The sequence below is a fragment of the Cynocephalus volans genome, chromosome 10 (genome assembly GCF_027409185.1).
Source record: "Cynocephalus volans isolate mCynVol1 chromosome 10, mCynVol1.pri, whole genome shotgun sequence".
Taxonomy (NCBI): domain Eukaryota; kingdom Metazoa; phylum Chordata; class Mammalia; order Dermoptera; family Cynocephalidae; genus Cynocephalus; species Cynocephalus volans.
In genome coordinates, this window is record NC_084469.1 from 1,566,161 (window position 1) to 1,573,967 (window position 7,807).

The window sequence follows — 7,807 nt, forward strand, 5'->3', positions numbered from 1 at the left end:
AATGTAGTATAAGGGCCAGGGACCTGGAGGGGGAGTCGGTGAACCTAGTAGTGGAAGCCCCCACTTTCTTGATCTCAGTCCTGAGGTCCTTAGGGATACTGTTGTTCAGGTCAGTATTCCTCTTCCCTGGGGGTAAACTAAGACACGAAGAAGGGGAAAAGTCAGGACTCCAGATAGCTTCTCTTCCTTCTTGCAGGAGTCACAGCAGAGATTCTTGTCTTGCCTCTTCCTCCACATCCCCCCAAACACAGGCCCCCAGCTGCTGTCCAGACAGGAAGGGAGTCTCTTCCTGCTTACTTCCTGGAGCTGGGTTTGGATAACAGCAGGAAAGTCCCCACCCTGAGAGGAAGGAGTAGTATGGCCTTCAAAGGGGTGTTGGGGGAGGGCGATGGGACAGCAAGCTCAGGTGAAGTGAACAGAACAGTGGGCCATCCAGCTTCTTCCAGTTCTGCTGCCCAGAGCTGAGGGCCTGTGGGAGTGGCAGACACAGGGCCCACTGGGATAGGGGAAGGGCACATTGTAAAAAAACCCTTTTATTTGTAAGATTACAGCACTTGTGCTATGACCCCACCCGGCTTCCATTTCCTCCAATCCAAGGATCTGTGGTGGGGGTGGGAGTGCGAAAAGGGGGTAGGGAGGGGAGGAGAGAGACCTGGGGGGAGGGGGTGGGAAGAGGAGTAAAATGGCCTCTTGCCACCCTAGGCTTGGGCATCGTTGTCTTTACTCCTCCATACCACGAGAGTGACGAGGAAGGGGATGAGGCAGATGGGGGCTATGATCATGGCCAGGAGCACATCCTCTGGGGGATCGGAGAAGGTGGGCTGCACCAGGGAGCAGTTGGCAAAGTGGATCTGATGAGTCTTAAAGATGATCCTCTCTGCCCAGGTATTGGGGAAGCCCAGGTCAAAATGTTCCGCACTGCGCTCCAAGCAATGTTGCAGGTCGCTATAAGGCCTGGGGGCAGTAGAGGACTTGAGTGAGGGAGGAGCTGGGCTCAGGGAGAGGAGTGTCCAACACTCACTCAAGGTCCACCTGCAGGGAGCAAACCCAGCCTCTGACCTGAGCCACCCTCCAGCACTGCCCCTACCTGCTAATCATGGTCCAGTCGCACCAATCCTTTTCCATAGAGTCCATATGAAACTTATAATAGTCCCAGCAGTGTTGGACAATTGTCTTATATTTCTCCTCCGCAGTCTTCCCTATGGGTACAGTTGTTGCACCATGACCATCCCTGCCCCTCCCTCCACACCCTCTGGCCCAGGTACCTCCAAGGTGGAACCCCTGTCCCTGTCTTCAAACATGGGAACCCCTCAGAAAGTTTCCAGAGCAAGACACTCCTGGCTGAGGAGAGAGTCCTGGCTCAGGAATCTTTTAATGACTTGCATGTCCACAGCACTTCCCATTCCAGCCTGACAAGAACTTCCACATACGCCTTTGCTGGGGTCTTCTCACCCATCTGTGAGGAGGGCCAGCTCAGAGCTGGGCAGAGAGGCTTAGTAGGATGAGAGAGAGAAAGATCACAAGGAACCCCAAGAGAAAACAGAGGGGAGTTTAGCAGGGCATCACTTGGAGTCGGTCCTTCCTTGTGGGAAAGGAACCCTCCTCCCCACTGACTTGGCTCTCATCCACGCTCTAAGCCACCCTCCTACAGCCCAGGCTACTCACCTTTTAACTCCAAGCTGCTCGGGGTGGAAAGAGGCTGAGCCAGGGATTCCTGGGGCTTCAGGACAGCTGTGGGAAGAAGTAGGAGAGGAGGGTGGGAGGGTGGGGATCTGGGTCGTGGAGCCTGAGGGGGAATGGGGGGCTTAGAAATCAGGGCCACGTTAGAAGAGAAAAAGGAGTAATCCATCCCCGCGCGGGATGCCTCAGTGCTGGGAAGGGAGGCTGGCACCAAATCCTTTTCACTCATATCCAGGCCCAAAGTCCCTTTCCTCCTCGCCAACCCTAGATCTCCCTAGACGTCTCCGCGGGGCCCCCACCCGCACCCATCTTTCAAGGGAAAGCAGCTCGGGCTATGCCCGCTCCGATGTGGGGTCAGGGACGGTCCGAAGGACGGCGCTGCTCGGTACTTCTGTCCGCACCCGCACGCCGGGGCCCGTTCCGGCCTTGGCCGTGCAGCCCCTGTTCCTTCCCGGGCCTCCCGCACCTCCCGCCCGGGCCCCGGGCGCGGCACTCACCGCCCAGCAGGAGGAGGAGGCGGAGCGCTGCCGGCCGCGCGGCACAGGCACAGGTCGTTCGGAGCCGCAGGCAGCCGGCGGCTCGCTCCGCCCGGAGCGAGGCCATCACGCAGCCGGCGAGGAGGCGACGAAGGGCGGCGGCGCTGAGCCGGCCCGGGCGGGGGCGCCTATATCCCCCGCCCGAGCCGCAGGAAGCCGCGCCGCTTCCTCGGAGGGGCTGGGACGGCTGCGGCCACGTGGGGGGCGGGGGCGACGCCTGGGGCCGGCGGGCTGGAGAGGGAGTTGCTGCCGCACCCCCCGCCTGGAGTCCGCCGCTCCCTCCGCCTCCACGGTGCTGGCCCACCTTCTCTTCCAGCTCGCCCTGCGGGGTTGGACAGCTCCCCTCGGAACCCCAGGACCGGGGATCCATTTCCTTGGCTCGGCCGCGTGGCGCCCACGACTCTCCGGAGTCTCCCAGCCTCCGCTCCCCAGGTTCTAGTCGCCCCCTCTCCTTCGGGGCAGGAGTAGGGGGACGAGCTGCTCTCCCGGACCTCGAGAAGAGGGAGGGGGCTGGGAGCTCAAAGGGCCTCTCGACACCGCAATATCTAAGGCAGAGGGTTGGGGCTGTCCTGAGCCATGGGGGAAGGGGCGCCTGGAGCTGGGCTGGGCAGCTGAGAGTTCCTTTTCCTTAGGAACACCCACTGATGTCAGCTCGTCTGCCAAAACCGGGAAAGAGAAGAGGGAGCCGGCCCTCCAGAGTCCCGAGAAGTCTGGGAGCAAATACCCTCCTTTCAGGACACCTCCTGGGGCCCAGACTCACAACCTGATGGGGGCGGGGGCGGGGCAAAAGCAAGACTTCTACATTCCCGGGAAAGAGGTGGCCACAACTCTTCAGGACCAAAGTTGTAAGAAAGAAGGGAGGGATTTAGAACCTACATTGTGCGACTTCATGTATGAGGTGGGTTTGTTATTATCACCATTTTATAGAGAAAGAAGCTTACGCTCAGGGGAAGGGGCCCGGGACTTGAGTTCAGAAGCTCTGGGTCCTAATTCTATCTTCCTACTTCCCAACCATATAGCCTTGAATGGCTTCATGGCTTCTCAAGTAAAATAGGGACATTCCCCTCCTCACTAAACTGTAGTGACGATGGCATATATGAAAGGGCGTTGCACTCACTTCAGCAGATGCTGGTTTCCTTTCCTCCTTTCCTAAGTGACTTGCCTAAATCACACTGCTGGGAAACAGCAAAGCTGAGCCCGGCCCCCCACAAGTCCTGACTTCTGCCACGCCACAGCTGTCTCTGTGTCCTGGGCCAGAACTTCATTAGCCTGAAGAAGCCAAGGAGACCAAAGGCTGGTTTGGCCATAATGTTCAACTCCCAGACACAGCTGTCAACACCAAACTTTCCTAAATTACTCCCAGACACTGATCCTTGAACTCAGCTGCTGCTGTTGTCCCAGTTTACTGATTCCTGCCACCATAAGTTATCTTTCATGATCTCTCAAAAATCTTCATCTCAGGATCTTAGGCTCTTGGATCATGGCCACAGATAACCTGTTGTCCCCTCCAAGGCTAGGGTCAAGAGGCTGCTTTAGCAAGGCATCCAGTGGGAGAGGGGAGGTGGCCCACTTAACATGGATGCAAAGCTTTCCTGGTAAGGGTCATTCCTGCAATGGTTCAGAAAAGAGCCAGGCAACCCTGAGCCACTTCAAGCTGGGAACCAAATCTATCCCTCCCTTCCTACCCAGGATTGCTCTTTTCTAGAAGGGAGTATGGTCAAGAGAGATTTGTGGGTGATAAGATGGGAGGCGGGAGCAAAGAAGGGCAGAAACCAAAACAAGCCATTTCCACTGAGCTAAGACCAGAAGCACATGAGCCCACTGTGGGTTAGGACTGGGGCTGGTAACAAAAGAGAATGTTGGGTTTGAAACAGGGCAGGATGGTATAATGGATTAAAAAAACCAAACAGTTGTTAGAATTCTGAAGGTAGGTTCTGCCTCTGCCTTGCTGTGTAACCTTGGGCAGGTCATTTCACATCTCCGGAACACAACATTTTCATACATAAAATAGCCTTAGAATCAAAAAAAAAAATACAAATAACTTGATAGAAAGTGTTATTTTTAGCCTAGGGTTGGAGTTAAGTTTGCACCATGATGTATAGATCTCCAAAGGAGAACTTAGTATAGTCATACCTTGAACTTGGAGATCCAAACCTTCAAGTTGGTGAAGCTGCGAATTTTCTCTCTTCTTGATTTTCTTCTTCCCACTTTTTGATACCAGCTGGATGTTTTCATTGACCCCTGAGGGCATCCTGATAACTGAAGGTCTGCTTTGGGGGTTCTTTGAGACTGAGCAGGGACTGGAGACCTCATCTTCCTTTTCCAAGTAGCCATAGGAGACAGTCCCATGGTTTGCAGCAGTGGGACAGGGAAGGACTTCATTAGGGACAGAGGCTGGTTCCTTTATAGGAAGTCCCATTTTCAACCCCTTCAGGCCCTTACCTTCCCTCTGTAAGCTCACTTCTGCTTTTGCTATAAAAAATATACTTTATAATTGTAAGTAATACATGAGTACATAACTAGTTGCAAAATATTTAACACAGAAAATTTTATATCCCCAATCCTGTCTCACCTCCCCACCTTTTTTTTTTTTTTTTTTTTTTTTGGCAGCTGGCTTGGCATGGGGATCTGAACCCATGACCTTGGTATTATAAGGCTGCACTCTAACCAACTGAGCTAACCAACCAGCCTCCCACATATTTCAGAGTTAAAAGAAAAAAAAAAAAAAAGCATAAGTGGGATTTAATATCCTTATTATTCGGTGGCTTTTTAAAAAACTTAATAATATGTCTTGGATATCTTTCCATGCTACTACATGTAGATATACCTCTTTCCTTTTAACTGTAGCATAGTATTGTCTTCAGTTTTTATTTCCCTATATCCAGTGAAGTCTAGTCTTTAAGGTTCTTATGCATGACCTTATTCCTCTCCCTGCTCCCTCACCACCCAGTGCTTGGGAAGAGAGGGATCTGGTTCTGCTCCAACTGGACATTGTCATGAGATTTTTGGCCCCAATGTAGATTGATTTCTCCTGAACAGAGATCCTACTGCCATGTAAATTTCCCTTTGTGTTACAGGCCAAGGGCTATCTTCCTGAAGCAGAGGAAGAGGTAACTCGACCCTTAGAGTACCAATTCTAATCTCCAACCTCCCCACTCATCCCCACCTACCCACACAAATCCAGAACAACACAAGAGGAAGTAATTATATGTGGAGCATCCTGCAATTAGCATCTCTATGGTATAGAGACATTCACACATGCTAGCCTCTTCCCTAGCTGTCTGCAAAATAAAGAGCAGAGCACAAGACAAGATATAAGAGAGAGTCAGGGTCAGAAAAATGGGAAGTCATGGCTGGGAGGGGTTGATCCTTCCAAAGGAGAGAGAGGAGACAGACTTCTTCAGAGGGAAGGGAGGCAGCAGGGAGAACCAGAGAAGCTACAGCCAAAGAACCAGCTGGCTAAGGGAGGGAAGGCAAAGGGGTAGGGATGCAACTACTTTCTCTCTCCCCAGCCTCCTCATCTCCAGAATGATGGTACACCCAAAATGAGGAGGCTGACTACCTCTCAGAGGGAAGAATGGTTATTGGAGAACACTTTTACTCCTGAGCAGGTAAAAAGCAGAGAAAATGATCAAGCCATATTACTCATCAACTGCTGGGGACTTAATAGTAGCTGCCATTTATTGAACACTTACTGTGTGCTGCATAGTGTGCCTTCTGACACATGTGCTGTATGCTTTGTATGCACGGCTTAAAGCCTGACCACCACAACATCAGAATTATCTTCTCCATGGGTGAAATGGGGAAAAAGAAGCAGAGAGTATAAGGTCCCAGAGTTAGTAATTGGCAGAGCCAGCATTTGAACCCAGGATAGCTTGATGTTAAGGTTCATGTCTTAATCATTACGATTTATCACCTCCCTCCCACTCCAGGTCAGAATATTGATTCTTTACTAAGTCTTGAAAGAAGCAGAGAAGGATGGAGAGTTTCTTCCAGGATGAAATTGACTTCTCCAGGAGTGAGAAGCTCCCTAGATCATGTGTACAACCTCCTCCCCCTTTCCTCCCTGACCAAGGCTGGATGATGACATCACATGGTAGAAGCTGTTTTTCTAAAAAGAACCCAGACCAGATTTACAGGAACAACACTCAGACACTGTGACTGAAGAGAACCGTGTCCAAGTGACCACAGCACACGCCCAACAGTGCTGAGAACATGGCTAGTCCCTCAGCACCTGGGGCTGACTCATGTTTGCTGTCAAGACACAATGCCAGATGCCAGGATTGCTTTCTTCCTCGTCTCATTCCTCAGGGCTGTCCTGTGAAACCATCCCCAGGAATGTTTCTGTGGCAGCACCCTAGGAGCCCAGATGTTGAATAACATAGGATACACTCATATTCATTTACCAAGCTCTGAAGATGCCAGGCAGTATGCTCAGTGCTTCATACAATTGTTTCATTTAAAACTCACAACTCTATTAAATTACATATCATAGCAAGCCACTTTACAGACACAGAAACAGGCTCAGAAAGGTTAAGTAATTTTTCCAAGTTCATGCAACTCATAGTGCCAGATAACCAGGTCTGCTGGATGGTGAAGCTTGAGCACTTAAGTTCTGCTCTACAATATCTGAAGGTAGCCAAACTGCTAGATTAGATTCAAATAGAAAGGATGAGGAAGACTGGCCAGAAGGGCAACTGACAGGGCTCCTCCTGGCACAGCGGGCCTTTCCCACCCAGTACTGCTCACTCCTGACTATGTTTGCTTCACCTATAGAGAGAATCTTTTCACATCCTTTCCCCCAAGACTTTTGTGCATTAGATAGACAATGAGAAAAATCCATGACATTGTGAAATAAATCATTTTGTAGATCATAACAAGGATCCAACATATGTTAGGCAAATAGGACACTAATAGCATGTGTGTTTAATGTGTGGTGTCTGTAATGTGATCTTAAGTAATATTATAAAAGGCAATATTTTGGGCCGGCCCGTGGCTCACTCGGGAGAGTGCGGTGCTGATGACACCAAGGCCCCGGGTTCGGATCCCATATACGGATGGCCGGTTCGCTCACTGGCTGAGCGTGGTGCTGACAACACCAAGTCAAGGGTTAAGATCCCCTTACCGGTCATCTTTTAAAAAAAAAAAAAAAAAAAAAAAAAAAAAAAGGCAATATTTTCCTCATCTGTAAAATGGAGATAATAATATTTATAAATTACCAGATATAAAGCACTTGGGCTAGGTGGTTAGCTCAGTTGTTTACAGGATGGTATTATAACATCACAGTCAAGGGTTTGGATACCCATATCAGCTAGCTGCCAAAACAAAACAAAACAAAATAAAACAAAAGATATAAAGCACTTAAAACAGAACTTGGCCCATAGTCACTGTACCTTTATTATTATAATTATTGCCTTAGTGGTTAAGAGCACACACTTTGGAGTCAAAGTAGACTTGGGTTTGAATCTCAGCTCCATTGTTATTTAACTGTATGTGACTTTGTGCAAGTCACTTAACTCCTCCGAGCTTGTTTTCTTATCTGCAAAATGTAATTAATAGTGGGTGTCTCACTGAGCAGTTGAGGTAACACA

At 50.2% G+C, this 7,807-nt stretch overlaps 1 protein-coding gene across 1 annotated transcript; it reads right to left on the reverse strand.

Moving 5' to 3' along the window:
- Positions 1 to 515: 515 nt before the first annotated feature.
- Positions 516 to 2,851, reverse strand: RAMP2 (receptor activity modifying protein 2). The gene is made up of 4 exons (XM_063112636.1): positions 2,178 to 2,851; positions 1,666 to 1,731; positions 1,088 to 1,199; positions 516 to 954 (listed from the first exon to the last, which is right to left on the reverse strand). The coding sequence occupies exons 1-4, from the start codon at positions 2,584 to 2,586 to the stop codon at positions 699 to 701; spliced, it is 843 nt and encodes a 280-aa protein (XP_062968706.1). The 5' UTR covers positions 2,587 to 2,851; the 3' UTR covers positions 516 to 698.
- Between the last annotated feature and the right edge of the window lie 4,956 nt (positions 2,852 to 7,807).